The sequence below is a fragment of the Peromyscus californicus genome, unplaced genomic scaffold (genome assembly GCF_007827085.1).
Source record: "Peromyscus californicus insignis strain IS unplaced genomic scaffold, ASM782708v3 Scaffold_23__1_contigs__length_62951481, whole genome shotgun sequence".
In the NCBI taxonomy this organism is placed as follows: domain Eukaryota; kingdom Metazoa; phylum Chordata; class Mammalia; order Rodentia; family Cricetidae; genus Peromyscus; species Peromyscus californicus.
Window position 1 is genome coordinate 45,041,509 of NW_026294534.1, and position 24,330 is coordinate 45,065,838.

The 24,330-nt window shown below is 37.9% G+C and overlaps 1 protein-coding gene and 1 long non-coding RNA gene across 3 annotated transcripts in view; one reads left to right on the plus strand and one right to left on the minus strand.

Moving 5' to 3' along the window:
• Positions 1–668: 668 nt before the first annotated feature.
• Positions 669–24,330, plus strand: part of Asb5 (ankyrin repeat and SOCS box containing 5) — a 38,608-nt gene continuing 14,946 nt past the window's right edge. Inside the window, exon 1 of one of the 2 annotated variants that reach the window (XM_052752301.1) lies at positions 669–914. In XM_052752301.1, the coding sequence (XP_052608261.1) occupies positions 719–914 (196 nt within the window). In that variant the 5' untranslated portion in view covers positions 669–718. Of the gene's footprint in view, positions 915–21,036; positions 21,226–24,330 lie in introns of those variants that run through there. The other variant, XM_052752302.1, reaches the window with a different exon arrangement.
• Positions 3,876–24,330, minus strand: part of LOC128119120 (uncharacterized) — a 48,138-nt gene continuing 27,683 nt past the window's right edge. The window contains exons 3-4 of the long non-coding RNA XR_008221452.1: positions 15,300–15,503; positions 3,876–14,566 (exon numbers count right to left, since the gene is read on the minus strand). This is a non-coding gene — a long non-coding RNA (uncharacterized LOC128119120). The remainder of the gene's footprint in view (positions 14,567–15,299; positions 15,504–24,330) is intronic.

A 24,330-nucleotide genomic window follows, 5' to 3' on the forward strand; every position in this document is an offset into this window, starting at 1 on the left:
TGTAAACAGTTACTCCAATGGCTCCACATTCAGGTTCCATCCACGGACTATTTGATGACTTAGTTCACGGCCAACAAATATAAACCCTGGAGTTAGAACAATTAACTTCTCTTCAGTATTATGTATGTTATTACATGAACCATGTGTATAGAACACACAAAAGCTTCCAATTTTCTTTTTTAATTAATTAATTAGTGCGTGTGCGTGTGCGTGTGCGTGTGTGTGTGTGTGTGTGTGTGTGTGTGTGTGTGTGTGTGTAGGTCAGAGAACAAATGGAAATTGGTGCCCTCCTTTCACTGTGTAGGTCCCAGGATGGAACTCGGATCTCCAGACTTGGTGCCAGGTGCCTTTACTGAGCCATCTCGCCGTCCTCCAGTTCTTGATAATTAGACACCAAAAAAGGAAGCCATCGGCATTATTTATTTCAATATTTGACTCCTGAAACCCAGAACAGAAAGAGGGTGTATCATTTTATACGGAGAATGGAAAGTCAGGAGGCTTGCGAAACGTGATTCGGTTGCTTCCATGGAATATTGTCAGACCAATAGGAGCTGGTGAAGAACTTTTATGGACAGTATAAATAATTTGAGCCTTAGACATCATGACCAGTTGATATTTTCTTTCCTGAGGACCAGCTGTTCAAGAGCATCCCGGAACAGAGCCAGGCACAGTTGAGACTCGGCTGGGACTTGGCACCGCGGCGGATTCCTCTGCAGCGATGTCGGTGTTAGAAGAAAGCCGGCCATTTGCTCAACAGCTCTCCAATGTCTATTTTACCATACTCTCCCTTTTCTGTTTTAAACTTTTTGTGAAAATCAGCCTTGCCATCCTCAGTCATTTCTACATCGTGAAAGGCAACCGAAAGGAGGCCGCGAGGATAGCAGCTGAATTTTATGGAGTAACCCAAGGACAAGGTACGTTTCTGATAGCAAGCTCCTGTTTCAAGTTGAGTTGAACTATCATTTGATCTGCAATCCAAGAAAACATCACGGGTTCCCTTTATGGGACATTTTATAGACTTTAGTAGAAGGAAGTCCTTGTAACTTACTTCATTGGCTTCATGGAAAAGTTTTTTCAGTGTAAATGCTTGGGCAATATGGAAATAGAGCATTAAGTATAGATATCCTTGCCTAGTAGTAATCATTTAAAAACTTTATAGATATTTCATTTTCCACATCGTTGTTTCAGAGTGTAACGAAGAGATAACTGATTTTACTTCAACTGTCCTTTAACATTAAATTTAGCATTGTTAGTATTTTAAAGGAGGTATTGAGGTCATATATAAAAATGTTGAGTCAAGCCTGGCGGTGCAACTTGTAATCCCAGGAACTCAGGTGGCTGAGGCAGGAGGACTGTAAACTCAAGGCCTTCCTGGGCTTCAGTGAGTTCAAAAGCAGCCAAGGTAGTTTACTAAGACCCTGTCTCACAAGGAGGACTGAAGGGAAGGCTGGGGATAGTTCAGTAGGAAAGAACTCACCTAGAATGTGAAAGGCCGAAGGGTCAACCCTCAGCACTGGACAATGAATTGAAATAAAATGAAATAGTTGTTATTAAAAGTAGAGGATTTCAAAACTGGTTTTTATACAATTTATAGTTTTACTGTCAATTAAAACACAGAAATTAGTATTTGTGGCACATATTTTCCTAAAGGGGTTGATACTGCTTTGCTTGGATTATGGAAATTGTTTATTACATGATAGGATCATGAATAAGCAAATTTGATGTTTGTTCAGTCAGGCTGATCCATGCTTTTAAGAAGAAATTGAAATAGGAGATGAAGTGAAAAATGGTTCTACCACTCACAGATTTTAAATTTGATATGACCATTATATGCTAGTGAAGCAATATTCTAGATAGTAAAAATGATCCACATGTTCGTTGGGAAAGTGACATTTTAATATCTTGCAATCTTTCAATTTATTTCTGCTTTGGAATTAACCAAGCCAACAACACTGTGTACATACCCTGATAGCCCCCAGGCAATTTAAATATTCAGAATCAAAACTTAATATCATGTAATTAAAAAATACAACATTTTAAAGAAAGAGGCTTTTAAGTTTTTTGTGTTGAAACTGATTTTTCTATATATCTTAAATTTTCACATAATTCATGTAAAAATCTAGGCTACTGTTGATGTGTGGGAATGTTGAGTCTTTACAGGGGGACGCTTCAGTGGCTTGTGAAGAAGATACTGTTGTCCCCTAAGGAAGATTGCTTTTGTGTAAACTGAGGAACTCATCTACAAACTCAGTGAGGAAAATTTAAGTGCCCCAGGAAATCCTCATAGAGAAAATAAAACCCAGATGAAATAGGCCGCAACCCTGTATTTCTCAGCACTGAATTCTGAACTAGCATTTCAAAGTAGTGTCTTTACTTTGTGATCCATAGAAAATGGAAATGTCATTTTGGTGAATGGAGTATTTGAGTACTAAATGCAAACATAAAAATAGCTTTTAAAACCTGTCATATTTCTAGACGTGCATAAGCAAATAAATTATGAGATTATAAGGTGATAAAATGTAGCTTCGCAGAAAGCTTATAGCTCATTATTTAAGAGTAGAGTTTATCTCCATTTTCTGAGAACGAGTGAGTGTACATAAGGCAGTGAAATGTTGGCTAAAAAGAAGAACGACGTTTTGCCTTCACAAAGGTGCTAGAGGAGACCATGGAAACATTATTCTGTGCATCTTGGCATAAGAGAAGCAGCCATCCCCTTTTAGATCATAGTGTTCTCATGAAGACAGCTCCTGGGCATATATGAAATAACTCTGGTGTTTTATTGTCTTATTATAGTCCTTTAAAATATACTAGAGTTGTAGGATTTTTCCAGATAGTAAGATGGAAATCAACACTCATTAGTAGAAACACATTTCCTACAAATATAAAATACAGAGTTTTAAAAAGTTTTGCTGTGTTTTTAACATTCACTCTATAACAAAACTCCTTTTCAACACCATGTAGTATTCACTGTATATTTAATACCAGGGTATTTAATTGTAATTATTATTCAGGATAAGCATAATTGTGTCCAATATTATTTTAACATTAGGAAAATAAATCGAATGCCTTGAAAAAAAGTCTTATTCTCCTGTTAAGAGGAAATTAGTCTTTGCCCAGGAAATTATTATTTCTCTATTTTATATAGTTTTTTAAATTTTTTAAAATCATAATTATACTATTTCTGATTGGCTTGTGTCTAATGTTGACTGCTCGAGTTTAATTATTGTTGCTTAATCAAGCAATTTCCTCCTCCTTTGGTAAGATTATCACTGTCATCCCACTTTGAATAGGTTCCTCGTTCCTACTTTCAGGGCTTAGCCAGACTGCTCCCCTATATTTCTGGAGTGCAGTTGCCAACTGCACAAAGTAAGGCTGATATGTGTAGTTCATGTCTTTCATAATAGTGGAAACCTTATTGACAACATTCTCAATGTCTTCCCAAGAGCAATAGCACTTCCGTAGGAACTCAAAGAATCCCTTTGCTGACCTAATGGCTATTTCAAGGCAGCTCATTGTGTTAGGCAAGTGTAGACTGTTGTGTTGTTGTTACTGCCGTTGTTCTCAGTTGTTAAGCCCCGTTCAATCAAGCTCGAGATGAAGGTCAGATTACAAACCCGAAACTTGATGAGCTAAATGGTGGATAAACTAGCTTAAGACGTTTCCTTCTTGATCCCTGAAAACCTCCAGTAAACTTCATGATGCTGCCTTTTCATTTCTGAAGACTGAAGAAACTCATTCTCTGCTTAGCTTCTCCATTTTGATTGTCATTGCCGTAGTTGAACACTCCAGTTCAAGCCTCGATCTTTCATGGGATGACTTCAGTTATAAATTTGCACCGTACTGATTGACTGCGAGACTACTAAGAATTGGGATGTATTTTCATCTGTAATATTAAATGGTGAAGAAAAAGATAAATATTGAAGGGTATCTTAAGTTGATGAAATCATTCCAAAGCCCCAGAAAAAGACATTATTAAATACCAATAAATATCCCAAGACATGTCAAGCTCTCTCAAACATTAAGGGCAATGTTTGTCAAGTTCAATCTTAGGCTATAAGAATTACAACAATTTTACCTTCAAGCAGATGGAATCACTTCTAAACATTTGTTTCTTGAATCCTCTTGATAGCAAGATAATGAAGAAAGAAAATGTGTTGGTGTTTGGCATAAGTGCTTTTTACATGGAGTTCTGAACAAACAACCACTTCCAGATGAACTAATGGAAGTGAAGCTAAAGAACTGAAGTGCCCTTTTCACACTTGGACTGCCACAGAGGTATTTTCCCAGAGAAGGCAGATGTTTTCTTAATCTCAGGAATGAGCTGAGGCATGGATTTCAGAAGGCACAAGCGAGAAAATAGCACTCGATAAAGTGAAGATAGTGTGAATTAGAAAAATAAAAAATTAGACCCAGATATGAAAGAATTTGAATATGAGACAAATAATTACAAATTTTGAAGCTACTAGGAATCATGAGAGTTTGAGAATATATGAAGTTGAGAAGATAAAAAATAATGTAAATAAAAACAGTTTATTATAGGTTTGTATAGTAGTAATTGAAGTTGCACAGCAGGGCACATTTGCAATAAGTAGACCAGTTTGGACCTTGCCACAAGGATATTAGAGGCTACTTAAATTTGTACTTGTGTTTGTGTGTTTGTGTGTGTGTCTATGAAATTGTCACAGTGAAACACATTTTTTTTGTATGCCAAGTAAAAAATTAGTTTTAGAAATGATGGAGACTCTGACTAGTTTGATAGTGATTATATGACTGGAAAAGAAATAATAACAACAAAACCAAAAACAATATAAGAAGTAATCTGTGATGCCTTGGAAGAACATTGGCATAGAGAGCATTTATGACTTTAGGCTAAGTCATATATGGTATCTCAGAATTATATATCAGCATGTCAATCAGAGTGGGAATTGGCCAGCCACAACAGGCCAATACACATGTCATAAAGGGGGCCCTTAGCTGCCTTGTGAATCTGGTAGGCCACCTAACTTCACTATGAAATGTGAAGAGAAATCAGGACACAGCAAAGCTAGAATCTGGTTCTATTCATGTATTGTTTATTTAACATATGAACTCCCTTCTCTTATTTTAAAAATCACCAATTAGCTTTCTGATTGTGATTTGGGCCCTGCTGTAAGAATGGCCTGGCTTTCCCTTCAGAGTGTTTTAGACCATCTAAGATTTTTAACACTTATTTTGAGCTTTTGGGGTTGCAAATTCACCTTTGAGGCATTTGTTTGTTTCAAAATAGGTTAGATTTCTGATCCTTCCAGGCCATGAACATAATTTTTGACTGTGGGAAATACCTCAAAGTAATATGTCCCTCCCTGTGAGTCTGTGGGCTAACTTTTGAAATTATCTGGAGACACTGAAGCTCACAGGGAAGTGCTTTTGTGGTTGAGACTCTGAGCAATTTAAGATGCACGCAGACTTATGCATGTGATTTTGATTTCATACATTTCTGAACTTGAGTTTGGCACCATGGTTATCATCACACATGCATTTCTTGTCATATGGTTGAGACTTGAAAGTAGGATATAATATGCCACCTCCAGTCCAATGTCAAAACAAGTTGTCATTTTGAAGAATAGTACAACCAAGGTATAAAAAGAAGCTAGAGTTCTATGTAACTATGCATGGTTGTTTATTTCTTTTATGGTGCTGAGACTGAAGCCAAAATGTCATACAAGTTTGGCAAGTGCTGTACAACTAAGCTATACCCCTAAGCTACCTTATATCTTCTACTCTTTATCAGCAAAGCCTGTGCTGTGTTCATATGAGCATTAATAACTAAACTTTACAGTAGCTGTCAGCCATATCAGAAGTAATATGCACTCTGCCATTTTGGAAGAATAATGTTTTGTGTGCTACTGTTTATTTATGAGATCAGTTGTGGTGGGAATGCTTCTTATCTCAACAATGAATACTTTCAGGAGGCAAGTATGATGACTTCTTTAACGGCATTCATTACATAAATGCATAAAAACATCCTGAACACATTTTCTGAACCCAGATGAAATAGCTTTCCATAGGAATAACTGAAACCAACAGACCTGCTCTTAAATGACAGAAGACATTACACTCGAAAGATTCTGTTTCAGAAGGCCAGAACATCTTTTCTAGAAAAGGCTACTTTTAAATTAAATTAAAAAAAGAAGTTTGGGAACAAAGTTTCAAGTTTAGAAATGACTGCCAGATTTTAATGTATTTGTAATTTGTCCTGCTGTGTTTGGTGAGAAATGCATTAATTTTGGAATTTAAGAACCTAACAACACATGGTAGCTTTGATAATATAAGTTTTCCAGGAATATACTTCTTATGCATTTGTTCTCTTCTTCCTTTAGTAATTCTATCATTTTATCTTTTCTTCTTACAAAATGTTCCACACTGTTTATTTTCATTTGTCCAAAGTCAAAGGTACTGTATTAGGCATTAAGATAATATTTTTCAAAGCCCACAGTCTCCTTACTGTGTGTGGGGAGATAAATAACCAAATAATTAGAGATATTGTAAATGGTATTTTACAAAGCCAACCAATTGCTATGGGAGTATGGAATGTATAGACTTAGCCAGGAGTAGTCTTGCCTGGGACATGTCAGTTTCAAGCTGTACTAACAATATTCTTGTTCTCTTTCCCAATTTTAGACGTGTTTCCTTCATAATTTTTTTGAATTTTAAATTCTCCACTTTTGCTCCATCTGTCTTCATTTCTCAACTTGTCACTTCTGCGTCCTATATCTCACACATAAAGCTTTACTCAAAATTCATTTCACTGTTTAAAATGTTTATTTCTAGGAAAGGCACATGCTGGTATTCTCATACCTTTACTAGGCTTTTTGAAGAAATGGCATGGTCAGTCCATAAACTCATGAAATTTTCATGTCAATGCAAGCAGTAAAGAAATAAAAATGAATTCTTGTTTTTTGTATTACTGGTTCTTTTAGAAATTGGTAAAGTTCTTAAAATTAGCTATTTTTCTTATTTGTTGACATAGATGAGATAGTTCTCAGTCAACTCAGGCCAACAAATATTGGATACCACTTTATTTCTGGCACAGTGTTGTATGCTGCATGCTCACATTGCAATATATATAGTATATGCAGAATACATATGACATATATGCATATATACTTTCTAGACACACTGTATTAAATGGTATGTGTTTACATTTACAGAGTGTACGTGGTATAGTAAATGATTTACTTTTGAATAAAAGGAGACAATGTAATTAAGAGCCAAATGCTGCACATGTAAATAACCAAACAGCAAACAAGGAGGAATTCATAAAGTACTAAGATGAAAATTATCACACTTTGCAATAACTGCCATCTTAGAATTCAGTGAGGGAAAAATCTGAGGTCTACTCATAGAGATGGCATAGTTTAAGACAGAAAATATATGTTTATGAAGAAGTATAAATAAAACCAAGTTGCCTACGAAGAAAAAGATGGCAAATTTAAAATGAGAAACGTAAGAGGTTTATTTTTACTCAAGACTGCAGTATGAATCTTAGAGATAATGATACTTGGTTGAATAGATGATATACCTTTTCTCAAATCCTGTATCCAAACACTCACAGTTCTGTTTAGAGCTTCCTAATGTCTTTACTGGATTAAGCGTATGAAAGTGTCATTAGCTTATGTGAGAAATAGTTACCACCGTAAGTACTTTGTCAAATCCTTGTAATGATTCAGTGTGTTATGGTCTACGCTATATGAACTGAATATCAGAGAAGGTGGATGGCCTCCTTGTTATAGGCTTAGCAGAGAATGTCCTCATAGTTTCTCTAAGTCCTTGTTGTAATGATTCAGTATGCCATAGTATATATTGTATGATCTGCATGCTGGAGAAGGTGGCTGGCCTCCTTGCTGTGGGCTTAGCAGGGCATGTCCTCACAGTGTCTCATGGATGTTTTATGGATCCTGGCTAAGTTTTAGTATACTAAGCACATTTTCTTAACTGAAGAAATATTTTTCTCAGTGACTCCCTCTCCCCACAGATGTGATCCAAAAGTAATTATTTAGAATGCCTATTCCTCCAAATCCACACTAAAGTGGAGGGAAGAAAGGAGGAAGGAAAGAAAGAAGGAAGGAAGGAAGGAAGGAAGGAAGGAAGGAAGGAAGGAAGGAAGGAAAGAAGGAAGGAAGGAAGGAAAGGTGTGTGTGTGTGTGTGTGTGTGTGTGTGTGTGCTGAGGGGGACGTCTGGCATTTCTTCTTCACCAGCTCAATGGGAACAATTCTTCTTTCCAGCATTCCCTTATCAATGTTACAAAATAAACTATGGGCTTCTAGACTGGGAATGGTCAGCTGCTACATAGATATAGTGTCTGTGAGTAAGCAAGTCCGTGTTAAATTCAGAGACAAATTGAATGCTATATGATTTTATAATCACGCAAAACCCCACTAGTTTCTTTGAGAAAGGAGTTTGAATGTCATTTTATTATACTTAAGGGAGTTCTGGCAAAGGCTGAAAGGATAAGAAACTAGGATGGTGTGGGGAAGATAAGGTGTTTCATGACCTCCTTTTGCTCTTTAGCTGGAACAAATGGAACAAATCTATCTTCAGGAGTCTTCCTAAGCTGAACAGTAGACAAGGTTTGTTTTTTTTTTTTTTTTTTTTTTTTAAGAATAGGATAAGATAATAAGATAAACCATCCCAGTTAATAAGGTATTATTTAATAAGTGGTGTGCATGATTAAAGAACCTAACAACCGTATATGACCAATCACCAAGCAGCTGTTCAACGTTCTTTGCTGGGGGATCAGAAGAACAGTTAACATTTGGGGCCCTTCAGGAACGTGTATAACTGTGAAGTGGCATGAGGGCAGCTTTTCTCCAGCAGGGCAGCTAAAATATCCATGGCACCATTACCCACCGAGTAAAATAGAAACCTTCAGCAATCCACATACTCTTTCCAGAAGGCTTATAGTCTTAAACTCCGGGCAGAGAACAAACAAACTGAAATGTAACACCGGAATGCCACTCGTGTTCTGAAATAGAAGCACTGGCTCCTGGCAGCTGTCAAGTGTGCGGCTTGAGTCAGAGGAAAAATGACAATTAAACTGAGGTTCACTCACTGAACATCTACTGTTCTCCATCCTAACATCACAAGGTCCCTCATTAGAGTGAGCCAGTTGAGGCTGCCCGGGTGTGGGAGGAAACCATCCATCCATCTAAAATGATTTCGTTACAGTACCATAGTGCCTCAATCATGAGTGCAGAACCAAGAATGCCTCTGACCCAACTCAGTAACAACTTAACACATTCTTGACTGGCCACTGATGAGAATTGAAAGCACTGATGTTTTCTGAATTCTACCTCAGTGACTAGAAAAATAATAACTTCTACTACCCTTCAAGTGAAAGAGGAAAGGAATTTTTAGAATGACGTGGTATGGAAAATTTATGACTGAATTTAGAAGCTTTGTGTTGTCTCTTCTTTCCCTCTTGAACTTGACCCACAGTGGTAAATTTGGAAAGTGAAGCAGTGTTAGTTCCTTTTGAGTTTGAATACACAGAAGGTCATGAAAAGTGTCTTCATAGGGGCTCTCCTAGCATCCCAAATCAAGGAGTTGAATACAATCTTGATTCCTCTTTCCTTCTGTCATTCCCACTTCATACAATCATGATGAAATGGCTCATTGGATAAGTTTTATGGCTTTTTTCTAGTTAAAAAAGTCAACAAAACAGTGCCAATTTGGGTTACAACAATCTCCTGACTTTTAAGTCCTATAACAATATTTGTGTATCTAAATGATATGGTATTTCAAGACCATGGAAGATGGGAGCATCTCTCTAAGAAAGCTGAACAATTAGGATCTACTGAAATGAATTTTATTTTTAAAATTTCATTTATGTTGGTCAATTGCATTAAACAATGGAATTAATTATTTGAAGTTCAATCATATTATATTATTATGTTATAGAACCACAGAACTTAATTCTACAGAATTAATTCCATTTAAGTCTACAGAACTAAAATTGATATTTTTGTTTTTAAAATATTTTTAGAAGACAAAATATTCAGGTGAAAAAGAAGAGTATACTTAGCACATACCTACTTTATCTGAGACAAATCCAGCTCTTGCCAAGTATTTAAGTATAGACTAAATGAAAACAGTATGACAAGTAAAATGGATACTTCAAGGCTGTTGTTATTCTGAAGAAGGAAATCATAGCTTACTAGCCGAAACGTCACTTGATCTTTGAAATAGCTCTTCATGGCATATAGGAGAAGCAATGCTTTAGATATTGAAGAAAGTCAGCAAATATTTGTAGAATGAATAAAAGACTCTACTTAGAGAAAATGGGGATTAAAGTTACATTACATATTGCCAAGTAAATTACTCAGGCAGACACAGATCTATTATGGTTCTGGCTTGCTTCAGTTGTGTGATCCATGGAAAATAGCTTAATGTATGCAAGCCTCAGTTTCTTCATCAGTAAAATAAAAATAACAACCTTTACTCTAATGGATTAGTCTAAATCTTACATTCGAGATAAGTTGTGTAAAATTACCGAAACCACTTCCTACTATACATGACTTAGAGCTTGCACTGCATAAATGTTAGCTTTTTACATTACAGTGTTATTTTAAAATATCAAAATGGTATATAACTTATATAACTTGCTATAATTTAGTAGTGAAACTGCTGATAGGGTATCTAATCCTAAGTGGCTAGCCCTAAACATTTGAACATAATGACAACACTAATTGGATCCAGTTTGTGTGTGTGTGTGTGTGTGTGTGTGTGTGTGTGTGTGTGTGTGTGTAACAATAATTATTCTAGAAGAAGAGTTCACAAATTTGAGAGAGGATGGAGAGGACATGGAAGTAGTTAGAGGAGAAAGAATGAGGGTTAGAAATGATATAAATACAGCATAGTCATGAATGAAATTCCAAAAAATTAAAAATTAAAAAAAGAAAACACTTTGAAATTCTAATAACAAACTATGTTTGCTAAGAAGCATGTAATCATGCCAGATTGTATCTACTAAGCTTGCCTTGTATTCCAACTGTATTAATTCAACAGGTAATTTCAGAACTGAAGTGTTTGAGTTGATATGTCAGTTTTATACTAATCAATGGGGGCCCTGTAGTATTTAGTAAGTTATTATGTGTTCGTTAGACATCTAGAAGTGGAGCGATTTCAAGTCAGGTTCTGTTGGCTGCAAACTTTTGCTACTCCCAGCAGCTACTTCTACGCTAGTCCTTCACACTGACAAAAGAGAATGAATAGGGGAAAAAATCCAAGCTCAGATTCGTGATTCTCCGTCCCACCACCCTGCCTGCTCTCTCTACTGGCCTCCACCATGCAGAAGGATGAGTAGCAGAGAGTCCGAATTATTCAAAGAATCTACAAAACACAAAGCTGGCCAAAAACCCAAACAAGATAAGCAGTGAATTTTATACTGGAGATTCAGGATATCTTTGGTAATTTTGGATACTGTGATATCCTCCATGAAGGAAGATGAGCCGTCCTGAGCTATCACATAGAACTGGAGCAAAGCAGTGCAAAGTGACTAGCTAGTTGACTAGGAGCTAAGCAGAATTCTGTTCAGACAGCCTCACTCACAGATGGAAGTTTTAAACATTTTTGCAAGAATTTCTTCTATAATCTTACCATGTCAAAGGAATTTTCCTTCACAGAAATTCTTTGAACAAAAATGACTCACTTTTTAAAAATTTATTATCAGTCTTTTTTTTTTTTTTGGTTTTCCGAGACAGGGTTTCTCTGTGTAGCTTTGCGCCTTTCTTGGAACTCACTTGGTAGCCCAGGCTGGCCTCGAACTCACAGAGATCCGCCTGGCTCTGCCTCCCGAGTGCTGGGATTAAAGGCGTGCGCCACCACCGCCCGGCTATTATCAGTCTTTTTAAATCTTGTCAAACATTTGCTCCTGCTGGACTGAAGAGCATGTGTGTTGATTTACAAAAGCTGCATTCATCCAGCTCCCTGCCCAAACTGCAGGCAGCTCCACTGGAGATTTGCTTTTCTCTCCTGCAATTGTTTAGTAGGTTTATAAGGTTGGTCAGGGTCTGTTTGAATCATGTAACTTTTTTGAGACTATTAAGTTTCATGAGCTTCCTGAGCCTTGACAATTCAACTAGCTTTTGGAGTCTTAAGAGCCTCCCTTTCTTCGACAGGGATTGGTTGAGTTAGGAGGAAACAGCTCTTACGGTAAGGACTTCACATCTTTAGACTTTACCTGTGCTTTGGCCCTCATACACAGCTGGTTTATTCATCTGGAGGTTTCTGAAGGAATGCTTTATGTCTATTGTTGGGAATCCTTAGGATTCTCCTGTCGTCATCTTAATGACAGGGAAGGAGAGAACACCATTCTCCCCAGTGGGTTAGGCCTTCTTTTTGACAAAGACAGTGCTTGAACAACATTCACGGCTGATCTGCCAAAGTGGACAAGATGCCAACTTGGCGTTTAACGTTAGAATTGAGGTCCATATGATTTGTGGTTTTCTTTGTTTTCTGTTCTTAAGTGATTTTGCAAATACACTCAACTTTCATGTGGAAAAAGTCAACATAAAACATCTTAACAGCTGCCAGAAACCAAGCCTTGTATGAGCATGTGCTTAGTCATGGTAAAAAAAAAAAAAAATTGTGTGGCTAGAATTCTGTGGAGAAGGGTTATATGTAAAATACATTAAGTTCTTGTCTATGGTGCATATCATATTTGTTTCCCTAGCAGCTGTTGTATTCAGACTAGACAAGTTGCTAATTTTACTTCATCTACAGATTTGTGACCCTTCTAAGATTTCAAGCTGGCAACCTGTAGAGATAGATAGAAATGTATGTGAACAAAGTATAGCATGTAACAAAAGTGTTCCTTTGTGAGCTTAGTAAACACTTTGTTCGTACACAAGTGCTGGAGGCTATCCTAAAGCTGTCCCTTTAAGAACTTAGACAATGTTTCATGATATATGTGGTATTGGTGATTAAATATGGTTTCGTGTTCCTTATTTTGTATTCGCTGGTTCAGATATGTTAGCCTGTAGTGCCGGGTAGCAAAATAGTATGGTAGAAAGAGCTTAAGGTAACATCAGAAACCCTAGATTCACTGTTGCTTTGCTCTTAATCTTGGTGGTAACGTAGCCTAACACTTTACTTTTCTTAACATCAGTTTCATCAGCAAAATTCGTGAGACAGGATCAGTTGTGTTTGAATCCCACCCACTTACCCCCAACCTCATCGACCCTTTCTTTTGAAATGATCTGGAAGTTCACTTCAGAAGCTGATACCTTGGACGCTCCTCTGTGTGAAGACACTGTGCTGCACATCCCAGCACCCTCTGGCAGTTCTCTTAAGTGCCTAAGGCTTTCTGAAGGTGTTTTGTGAGCCTCTGGAGTAGACAGTACCTAAGTCTGCTTCTAGTTCTAAAATGTAATACGTTCTTCATATTTTGACTTGTAGTTAATTATTTCTGTACCACGAAAGCTTTCAGCATAGAGAGCCCCAGTTATCTCTTGACATGGTTGTGCTCATGACCTCGGCCAACCCATCATTTCTCTGAACTTCCAGAATGTACTCAACAGATCTGCAAATGGCAATTATTTTAGGGCTCTTCTTATGGACTTGCAAATGATAGATACTTCCATCATGTACTTCTTCTCAAGTATCTCCCGCGCTGAGTTGGAGCACATGGTGGGTCAAGTTATCTTATTTGCATTTGCTTCCATCACCTCCACCAAACACACTTAAATGGACTTAGAAAATGCTGCTAGATCATTTTTAGTGTCCTTTTTGTCCACAAAGATGAACACTTACTCCTTGGTGTACATGGGAGAACCACTGCTCTTACTAGTAGAGCAGGTATTGAGAAGATGTAGACAGTCAGGGAGAGCGACCCAACAATATTCAGCATGGAATAAAGGTCATCAGAAAGGACACTTTTGGCTTCTGCCTGTTAGAGCTGTATGCTTTCTGGTAACAACCTCCTCTATTTTAAAACCATTCCAGCTGTGGTTCTCTTCTTGGTGTTGTTTAGCTGCCACTTGGTGAGGTTTTGTGATGTGTTGCCTTCATTATGCTAGAACTACTCTCATTTGTGTGTGTGTGTGTGTGTGTGTGTGTGTGTGTGTGTGTGTGTGTGTGTGTGTGTGTGTGTGTGTGTGTTTTCTGTATTGAATTGGCCAGACCAGTTAGTATAAGTTTCGCTAGCAGCATAACAAAGCGGCCAGTTTTACCCTGTGGAGTTAGTGTAGGGCAGCAGGTATTGTGGCTGTTTGCAAATGCCACTAGTCAGTTCAGACATCCAGATCTACAGCTACCTATGCTCCACCTGATCTCCCCCTTTCAATCTGCTGGTGTCCCCAAGTCAGGCCTATAAACAGTTTTATGGAGGACACCAGCTCTCCTCTTGTCGCCTGTCATAGAGTAAGAGCATATTCAGGGACAGAGATGGTTGCAGGCTTTCCTTGTAGGTTCTGCTTCAGATTTGGCTTCCTCCACTTCACATACGCACTCAGAGTTATCGATTAGTGAGGTCGTCTGTGGTGACTCCAACCCCCACATCAGGTACAGTGATTTCTTAATCAGATTCTGCAAAGGTAGAATATATAATTTAGCATAACATATCCTTCATACTCAGAGAGATCAAGCTAACAGATCTTTACTCCATCCTCTAACTGTCACTACAAGAAAAGAAAATTTAGGATACTCTCATTCATGAATAATATATCCGGGAAATTTTTCAAGTATTCACTAATTAAATCTAGCGTGATGAATGAGCTTTCTATGGATTTTATTGTGAGCATTTTCTATTTTAAATAGCACCCTGCTTATGAATTGGGAAGAAAAATAATGTTTTGGTACATATCAACTTGCTTTTGTAAGAGAGCACAGACAGATTTGTGAAATTTTCCGAGTAAATTATTTTGAAGAAGACCTCAGCCATTCCCTTAATCAGTAGAGAACAGGTGGATGAGATGGTGGCCAGTGGGTAGGAACAACACTGTCAGTGACTATTCCAGTATTGCTTTCTTCCGTGCTGGTGATCAAAGCCAGACTCTCGTGTGTACTGAGCAAGAGCCTTCCAGGAGCTGCATTCTTGGGCTTTTTTGATAGCATCTCCACAGCTTGGCCTCAAGAGCAATGGAATTAGAAATAAATATGGAGATAATCAAGGGAAATTCAGGAGTGGTGTATTGACATAGTGAAGTAATGAACTGGATTATACACACTTTCACTCCAGTAAAAGCCTTGGGTTATGGACAACTGAGTTTATTAAGACATTTCCCATGTAATACGTGAGACTGCATTTGTAAACACTTACCTTCCATCAGTTCTCTATGGATCTCAGGTTCACCAGGGGAACTATTTAGATAACAGTATTCAGTTCAAACCACCAGTCCTGAAGTAGACATTGTCTAGGCCACATGGCTTAAACACCCAAGGCCTTCTAGCACCTGTGAAGTCGGGAGACTCTAGGCTTCAAATATGTTGCAGCTTCAGTTTGCTTCAAAATCCATCGCTGCTTCTGTACATTTACAAAATGAAAAGAAGTCATGACACAGTAACACAGAGCTGTCATCCCAGCCACAGAAGAATTTGAGGACAGCCTGGGCTGCACAAGACCCTATCTTAAAAGCAAAAATAACAAAACATAAATAACAGGATAACTCCTCATTCCTAGTTTTTAAGGTGTTTTTTTTTTTTTTTTCACATGAAAATGGCTGATCTTTTAAATACCACATTTTATACGAGAATGAAATGAGGACATGACCGCTCCGAGGTGTGGTTGAAGAGAAGGTTTTTATTGGAGATGGAGAGTGAGTCCAGCCAGAGGCATCTGGAAGAGTCCACAGCAGGGAGAAAAGGGGAAAAAAAAGTAGTTGACTGAGCCAGGCCACCGTGGTGGGGGTGAGAGGAAGAGAAGAGAGAACAGAGAGGGACAAGATGACCAAGGAGGCAAAAAGAACCAAGAGAGCGAGCACATGGCCTGGCCAAAGTGGCAAGGTTATATAAGAATGAGAAGGGAAGGGGGAAGGGAAGCTGGAGAAGTTTAGGGTAGGGAGTGAGATGAAAAGAGCTGAGAGGAGCCAAGGTGCCAGACTCTGTTACAGGCACTTGCTGAGAGCCCCTAGAGGCCCCTAGAGGCCAGCATGTGCTTTGGTATGCTAACAGGCCCACAGCCATTCATCCTGAGTTTCTTTTGGACCTAACAACACCCTGCTTATGTTTTTGAAATTGTACCCAAGTTGGTGAAGTTTAAAAGACTTACTTATGCAGCATGTCTTCTCAAAATGTTCTCCGCACACACTGATGACACAATGTCCTTTGTGCCTTGCTCTTGGGTGCCATTTTGCAGATATCCCAACCTTCTTTCCCGTAAGTGTGACTTTGAAGTTGCCTATGCCCCTTGCTACCCACTCTGCTCTACTTAAGAGGGGAAATATCATGGACCACAAGACTGTCAACTGGAGGTTTCACTGACTTTGGAACAAAGGCTAACTGTTAGATAACAATCACTCCGGACACTCCTGTCTGACTTGCCCTCAGACTTCGTCTACCCACACTTACAATTCCTGGGCCAACAGACTTAGCTATTCAAATGCATAGGTAGAATAGAATAAGAAGTAAAATGGAGCGAGAATGGGGCTCTGAAATGTCTCCTAGGAATTGTATGAACACCTGGCCTTATAAGGACGCTCTGGCATAGCCCCTGGGGAGTGAGTAATGCGGCTCTGTAAGGGGGAAAACTTGCCATTGGGAGGTAAGACATTCTTGGGTGCTTTTGTGATGCCATAAAGTGGAGATCCTGTCCAGTCCTCACTGGCTCATCAGTACTTTGGATTATTAAATAGACATCTGTTAAGGATGAGTCGTTACAGTTTAGAAAATGGGGTAAGGGCAAAGGGGTTGCTCAGAGGGAAAGGTGGTCGCTATGCAAGCCTGACAACCCCTGAAGAGGTACATGAGAGATGTGTGCATACAGACACACAACACACACCCCATTTAGACACAACAGTAGTAAATAGAGAATAAAAACCTTCCCAATAATAAAGGATTTAAAGGTTATATAAATTAAAGTATCCCTGTAGAAGCAAGTTTATAAATTGAGCTCCTCTATGGGAAATAAAAACTGTCAACCCATCTTTGTTTATATAATAGCATCACTGATTGTTCTTTGGTAGAATTCTGTGATTATAGAGAAAAGGTTAGAAGCAGACGCTAAAATATTTGTAGGTGAAACTATAAACTGAGATTCATCGCCAAATGATCCTAGTGGTGTTTGTAGAGTACACTAGAGATGACAAAAGACAAGCTGTGAGTTGATAATTGTTGAAGGTGGGTGGTGGTTATGGTGCTATTTGCTTAGTAAAACACTGGGGAAGGAGCCCATCCAGACTTCAGCAGGGCTTTGCTTGGTTACTCTTATGTTTTTCTGATAGTGGAAGGAAAATTGTTCTGGATCCAAGTCCCATCATTCAGAAATGTACTCTCAGAAATGCTGATCTTTGAATAATCATGCATTCACCCGGATACTATCTCTCAGAAACAATAATCTATGTGATTGCTTGTACCAACTTAAGAAAAAAGTTTAAATTTGTGCCTTGAATTTAGATTTTCTAAGTGGTCAGAAGGTAAGCCCTCTTTCTATTTTTTTTTTTTTTTAAGTTCGTTCTTGCCAAATCATGTCTTAGGTCATTATGTAGATTTCTGTCATAATTGTTCCCAGGTTTTAGCTTTCTGGCTTGCAGTGTTTAGAAGTAAGGATTGCTCTCCTCTAGAAGTACTTCCATGTCTTAAGTGACTTCTGGTGCCTTTTTCTGAAACATTGTGAGTTTCAACATCACTTTCTCACTGGAGATCAGCGACAACACCAAAGATACTTATGTGTTCAGACTACTGGGTCATCTCTAGTCCACAGTATATTTTAGTTACTTTTTTTTTTTGAAGATTTAGTAATTTAGAGTCCATAATCTTCTATGGGATATAATTTGTCTTAGTTTCTCTAGTGTTTTGTCTTATGCTGGTCCATCTACCTACTTATCATGACCTAATGATACCCAATAATATAGCCGACTTGTTTTTTTGCATTTACACTAGGAAAGATAATGGCTTCTTCTGTATAAGTAGAGATAACAGATATATAGATAACCAATATCTAAAGAGATCTACTTCAAATATTTAATTTACTGTATTTTATTTTAATGAAATAATAGAGCTAAGCACAGCATGTATAAAATAAGCATGAGCTATTCAATACTTTGTACTTTTCTTATTGAAAGATCTATAACATGTCCATTAATCCATTAAGTCGCTTTTAAAAATCTTTTCCTTCTGAATAATTTACAATGTTAAAATGGAAAAAGTTTGCCTCAGTCTATCTGCAAGCCAGTACGTTACTCCACTAAGTATATAGGTATGGTCAAATTCATTGTTTTCTTTTATAGTAGGTAGGTAGGTAGATAGATAGATAGATAGATAGATAGATAGATAGATAAATTAAAATAGTATTGTATCACCCCCATTCCTTTCTCCAGCCCTCTCACTTAGCCTCCCTCAAACTCATCCCATAACCTCCCTGAAGTTAATGAACTTTTGTTTGACTATTACTGTCACACACATGCATGCATATATGTGTATAAGTATGCATGTGTATGCACAAATATTATATAACCTGCTTGAGCCTGATTTTGTTGATAATGTGTATATATTTTCAAAGCTGGCCTTCTGTATTGAACAACCAAAAAGGGTTCTCCTTCTTGTTAGAGGCTAATTCTCCTTCTCCCAGAAGTCACTAGTTGTCTCTAGTTCTTTGTCTAGGAGTGAGACCCACGACATTTCCCCCCTTCCACATTAACATGTCCATTGATATTGCCATTCTTGTGGTCTTGCTAACGCAGCCATTTATAGGAGAGATGGATTCACAGAAGACTTCCTCGTATTTTAGTTCTTACAATCTCTTCCTCTAGTTCCTCCTCCTCTTCCCCAATGTTTTCTGAGCCACAGATGCAGGAGCTGTGATATAGTTATATCCATTGAGGCCTGCCTGGCTCCCCATGATCTGTTGATCTCTCCATTGTGTCCTGTTATATTTTTCTGTGGTGGTCTCCATTAGCTGCAAAGACAGGCTTCTTTTATGAGTAGTAGCAGCTACACTTACCTATGGGCATACTAATTTTTAAAAAGTGGTAAGGAATTATGCTGGTCTAGCAAAGTGGTAGTAGTAGGTTATTTTTCCCCCTCACTGCACTGGAAATTTTTCTAAGCTCAGAGGCTTAGAAAAACTTCTGAGGTGTTCTTAGTTTTCGTATTTGAGATACTCTTTAAAATGGTATGCCATTTAAAAGATGGGCCTGGGAAATAACACAGTGACTTAGGCCTTGCAGTTGTACTACACAACTTAGGTAGAGAGTCAGGCACAAAGACAGTTTAGTATAATACATCATATCTAACACTGTTTTAAGAACAAAACTGTTGCAGTATTTGAAGCTTCCTGTATTTATTTTTACATTAACAGCATGAAGCTGAACCATCCTAAGTTCAATACTCAATTTTCTTTTAATTGACTTAATTGCTTTTTAAACAAAATATTATGTAAAGAATTCATACTCTCCTTGCGAGTATAAACTATGCCACAGGGAGCCAATGGTTCATTATCATTGGCTCAAGTGAATGCCAAAGACTGAACAGACCCCTTTCATCTGGGGAATGAGCCACCCATACAAATTGCCTAAGCTGAGCTGTCTCTGAGCTTAAGTTTTATTGGGAATACTTAGGGCCCTCAGTGGTAATATACTGTGCCTGAAACTCATGTACTAGCTTTTCTTTTGTGTGTGACTCATAAAGATTGAGTCAAAGAATCTTAGAGATAGAGTATGATGATACCCACACAGCCTGTGTTATGGAAAATGAGGTATAGTTAGGTGACTTTTCCACGTTATCCAAATAGTAAACTCAGAACTGGAGATAGGACAAAGGTATTTTTGGTATCTTTCAGTGATTTATTTGATGTAAACACCAGCACTGTAATGCGGCAGCAGATGTCAACAGGTAAAGCATGGAAAATCATTTTATTAAATGATATTTTTTCTCCTGTTTGACTTATTACAGGGGAACAGAGCTCTGATTATTTCATGTCCTCTATGGGTCAATAGCAGCTAGAGCCTTAATGATGGTAATAAAAACTAGAGGCAGATAACGGGCTCCATCACCATTTTTCCTCTGGGCAGATCTCAATATGTTAATACCCTGTAACATGATGAGCAGCTCAGTTAATCCTTGGAGTCCCATCACAGTTTAGCTGCTCTTCTTCCCTCCATCATGGCCTGTGAGCTCTGTTTAATTCTACATGCCAGAAAAAAAAAAAATAACAGGCACATGTTTAGTGTTTCCTCTCTTCTCTCCAGCTGCTCCTTCCTTTACCTTTTAGGGTGAAAAATCTCAGCTGTACTGAAATCGCCTGCTGACGTCTTTTGCTTTAGAAATGACCTCTGAAAAATCGCAATAGTGAGCTGTGCCTATGTAAATAAGAAGTCTGTGATTTTTCAATTCCAGACTTGGATTCTCACAAAATTAAAACCCAAGTTAGATACCAGTTGATTCTTGTGCATATATATAATGCTCATTTTTGATGGTAATGGGGAAAGCCCAAGGAGTCATTGGTTACTTCTGAGCCTTCTGACTATGAAGTTCTGTCTGCAGCTTTTATCAGTGGGCAGTTTTGCTTTTGGTGGACTTGTCTATCATTGAAATAGGCTTTGACATGAAAGCAACAGCTTATTCCTCTTCTGTTCTCCCCTCCCCGCAAAAAATGATTTTAATATTTTACGGTTTGCATCACACAAACAGTTAAACATTTTCTTGCCGCAGAGATTCTCCACTTTAAAAATAGAAAATGCTACAGCATTTCTGGCCCTTCCCCCATGCTGCATCTGCCATCCCCTTTCCAAGTATTTCTGAATAGAGTTCAATGTCGAAGCCTTTCTCCAGGCAGCACACAGGGACCTTTGTGAAAGTCTGAAGGGAAGGAGAAAGTAGGTAGACAGCCAGATGCTAATATTTCTTCTGGGTAGAGCACTTGTACTCTTGACACCTGCTTGTTACAGACAAAAACACCAACCACAGTATGTCTGCAGACATTGCTGTGGAAGGGAACGCCATTAAGCAAATCCTCACGAAAAGAAAGCTAGCAAATGTAGAGGAATGTTCTTCTAAGCGAAAAGCTAGCTGGGGTATTCTGACCAGTCAAGGTTAGTATAGCAGTCATTTCAATAAACCATATTGACCTATTTCTTTTGCAAATACTAACTTTAAACTATGGGTGCTTTCCAGAACGTAGATTCTGAGATGTGAATGTCTGGCATGGCATAGGAGTGCACAGCAGTTTCGTCTTTTAGTGTTTTCAAAATGCGTCTGCTGATTCTTCACTTTGGTTGTATATTAAAGACAATGGTAAACTTTTAGATTCTGTGTTAATCGTCTTTTCATGTTAGCAGTTATCTCTAAGTTGGCGTGGAAATGGAAACAGGCTATTAAGCAGGAAAAAAGTGCTTACAGGCAACATGGAAATGCTAAATCATGTCAGTTAGACCCTGAGCTGGAAGGGTGATTGAAGTAAGAAAATGAGTGCGAGGACTTTGTTGACATGTCCTCACATTTTGTGAATTTTAATAATAGAAAATGGTGTTAAGTATAAAGAAGACTGAACACAGTAGTTCAAAGAGCAGTTCCAGGAGAGAACTTTATGTTAAAAAGAGAAACTGCCTTGGCAAATAATAGAACGCCACTATAGTCCGTAAAGGATTTAAATGCTGGAAATGCTGAATCTGAAACAAACTATCTTCTCATCATAACAGCTATGTTTACTATGTAATAGGGGTTTGAAGATTGTTGTTTATAAATTATTTTCAAACAAAGCATTTATAAGCCAGAATGCATGTTATTTCTTTAAAAGATTGAAACATTCAATTGGATTGTTTCTCCTCACTACAAACACATCCCCTTATTTATCATTATCAATAGGCTAAACAATAAAATAGCCCAACAGCATGAGCAAAAGGTTGACTACAAAGGAAACAGGCAGAGACAAAGGGGAAACAATGAGCTGCCATTTTAAAATATGAAAGCCTAATTCAATGATCTACAATTGGTATTTTCTTGTGTGTTTACTATATGCGGGCCATAGTGACAGCTGTTGGGAGGCATCACTAAGTAGTCTCACACATCCTTCTAGCTTTTATGTCTGCAGTGAATACAGTGCTTATGGTAGAAATGAAGGTCTTCCAGACTTCTGTTAAATGGAGAGAAAATTATCCCATTGGTAGACCTCAAGAAGTAGCAATGGTAGATGTGTGGGAGATGGCAAAAATACAGTGCCTGAATTCACCTCCATGGGCCTCTTGCGTTTTAGTGCTGGTAGAGGCTCCATAGGAGGTTGATTATAAGCTACAACATTATGTTCTGAATCTAATTTTAATAAATGACCTTTGACCTACTTTGAATATATTGAAATTATTGTAAATGAGAAATGCCCTATGTTTTGAGGTGGGGGGAAGCAAGACTTAGCAAGCTTCTATTTGATTGAGCTTCAGAATTTTCCAGCACTGTTAATATGAGTGTAAATAGGTCCAGTCATTGTTAAGGTTCAAAATTTTAGGTAATCATCCTAAGTATATATGTAGGGATATTCACAAAGGTAAGTGAATCTGCTGATTTCCCAAATCTAGAAGCCATGTGAGGGTCAGCAAAATTATAGATAGGTAGAATTGTAATTTAACAATAGGGAGATTTTGAGGGCTTCAAATTAAGAGTTCAATTATGTTGGATTGTCTATTTAGGTATCTAAGTGGAGAAGTTGAACAGTCAGCTGGAAATGAATTCTCAAATTGAGGAAAGGACTGGCCTAGAGATAAACACCTGCAGTAATCAATATGGATAATGTTTATACCCAGAAAAATGGTTCAGAGGGTAGAAAGCGCATGCCCCCTAGGCAAGCTTGCCAACTTGAGTTTGATTCTTAGAAACCCACATAGTAGAAAGAGAGAAATGCCTTTCACAAGTTTTCTGACATCCACCCTCATGTGGTGGCCTGCATCTTCTTGTGACACATATACGGACATACATTAAATAATTAAATATAATAAAAATTGTATTGATCTTTAGTTAATACATGGTAAGGTAAATAGTAATATATGTGACTATCATAAATGATGACACCAAATAGTAGTTATGTAAAATGTTACAGAATTTTATTGTGACATGAAACAATGACAGTATCACTAAATGAAACAAGTGAAGTACTGACCTGGTAAGTTAGTTCTGTAATCTCAGCCTACTGGAGGCCGAGGCAGGAGGATTGCCATGAGTTTGAGGCCAGCTGGAGCTACCTAATGAGTTCAAGTATGGCCTGGACTACAGAGTGAAACGCTATCTAAAAACCTTGAAAACAAAACCTCAAATAGATTCAAAGCAGTGTGAATAGTATGGTTGCTTCTCAATTTGAAATGCTTGTTTATTTTTAAAACGTTATGAACAGGCCAGGCGGTGTGGCACATGCCTTTAATTCTAGCACTTGGGAGACAGAGGCAGGCGGATCTCTATGAGTTTGAGGCCAGCTTGGTCTACTGAGCAAGTTCCAGGACAAGCCAGGGCTACAGAGAGAAAACCTGTCTCAAAAAAAATCAAAGAATAAAAAAATGAAATTATAAAAAGTAATAGTAATAAATAATAATAAAAATAAATAAATAATAATGAAGATAAACAGTAATAATAAAAACTTATGAATAGTGGCTAGGTAGAATTGCCATTTACCAATAGGGGGTTTTAAAGGCTTTAAATCAAGAATTCACTTAAGATGAATTGCCTGTTTAGACATCTAAAGGAAGAAGTTGACTAGCCAGCTGGAAATGAAGTCTCAAATTTAGAGGGGAGGACTGGACTGGAAACACACAACTGGGATACCCAGCCTGTAGGTGATGTTTCTATACCTGGGTACTGGTAAAGAGCTAGTGAAGAGAGACAGAGTCTTAGTTTTGAACAATGAGGATCCAACCTAGAGAGGATGAAAGCAAAAGAGCTTATCTGAGCCAGTAAGAGCTGATTCCTATCAAGGAAACAGAAACAGTCAGTGCATATTAGGTTCTTGGAACTCAGAGGCTTAACTAAAGACTGTGTTACGATGGCCACTTGGTGGGGTGGTAATTCTGTTTAAACCAGCGGAGAAGGAAAATAAAAAGAAGCTGCTTTTTAAGGAAATGATGAGTTTGCTTTTAGAAATGTTTTGAGAAATCTAGACATTATTGGGATGAATGTTCCACTCAATGAGAGTAATCAGGCCGACTTCTAGATGTAGAGTT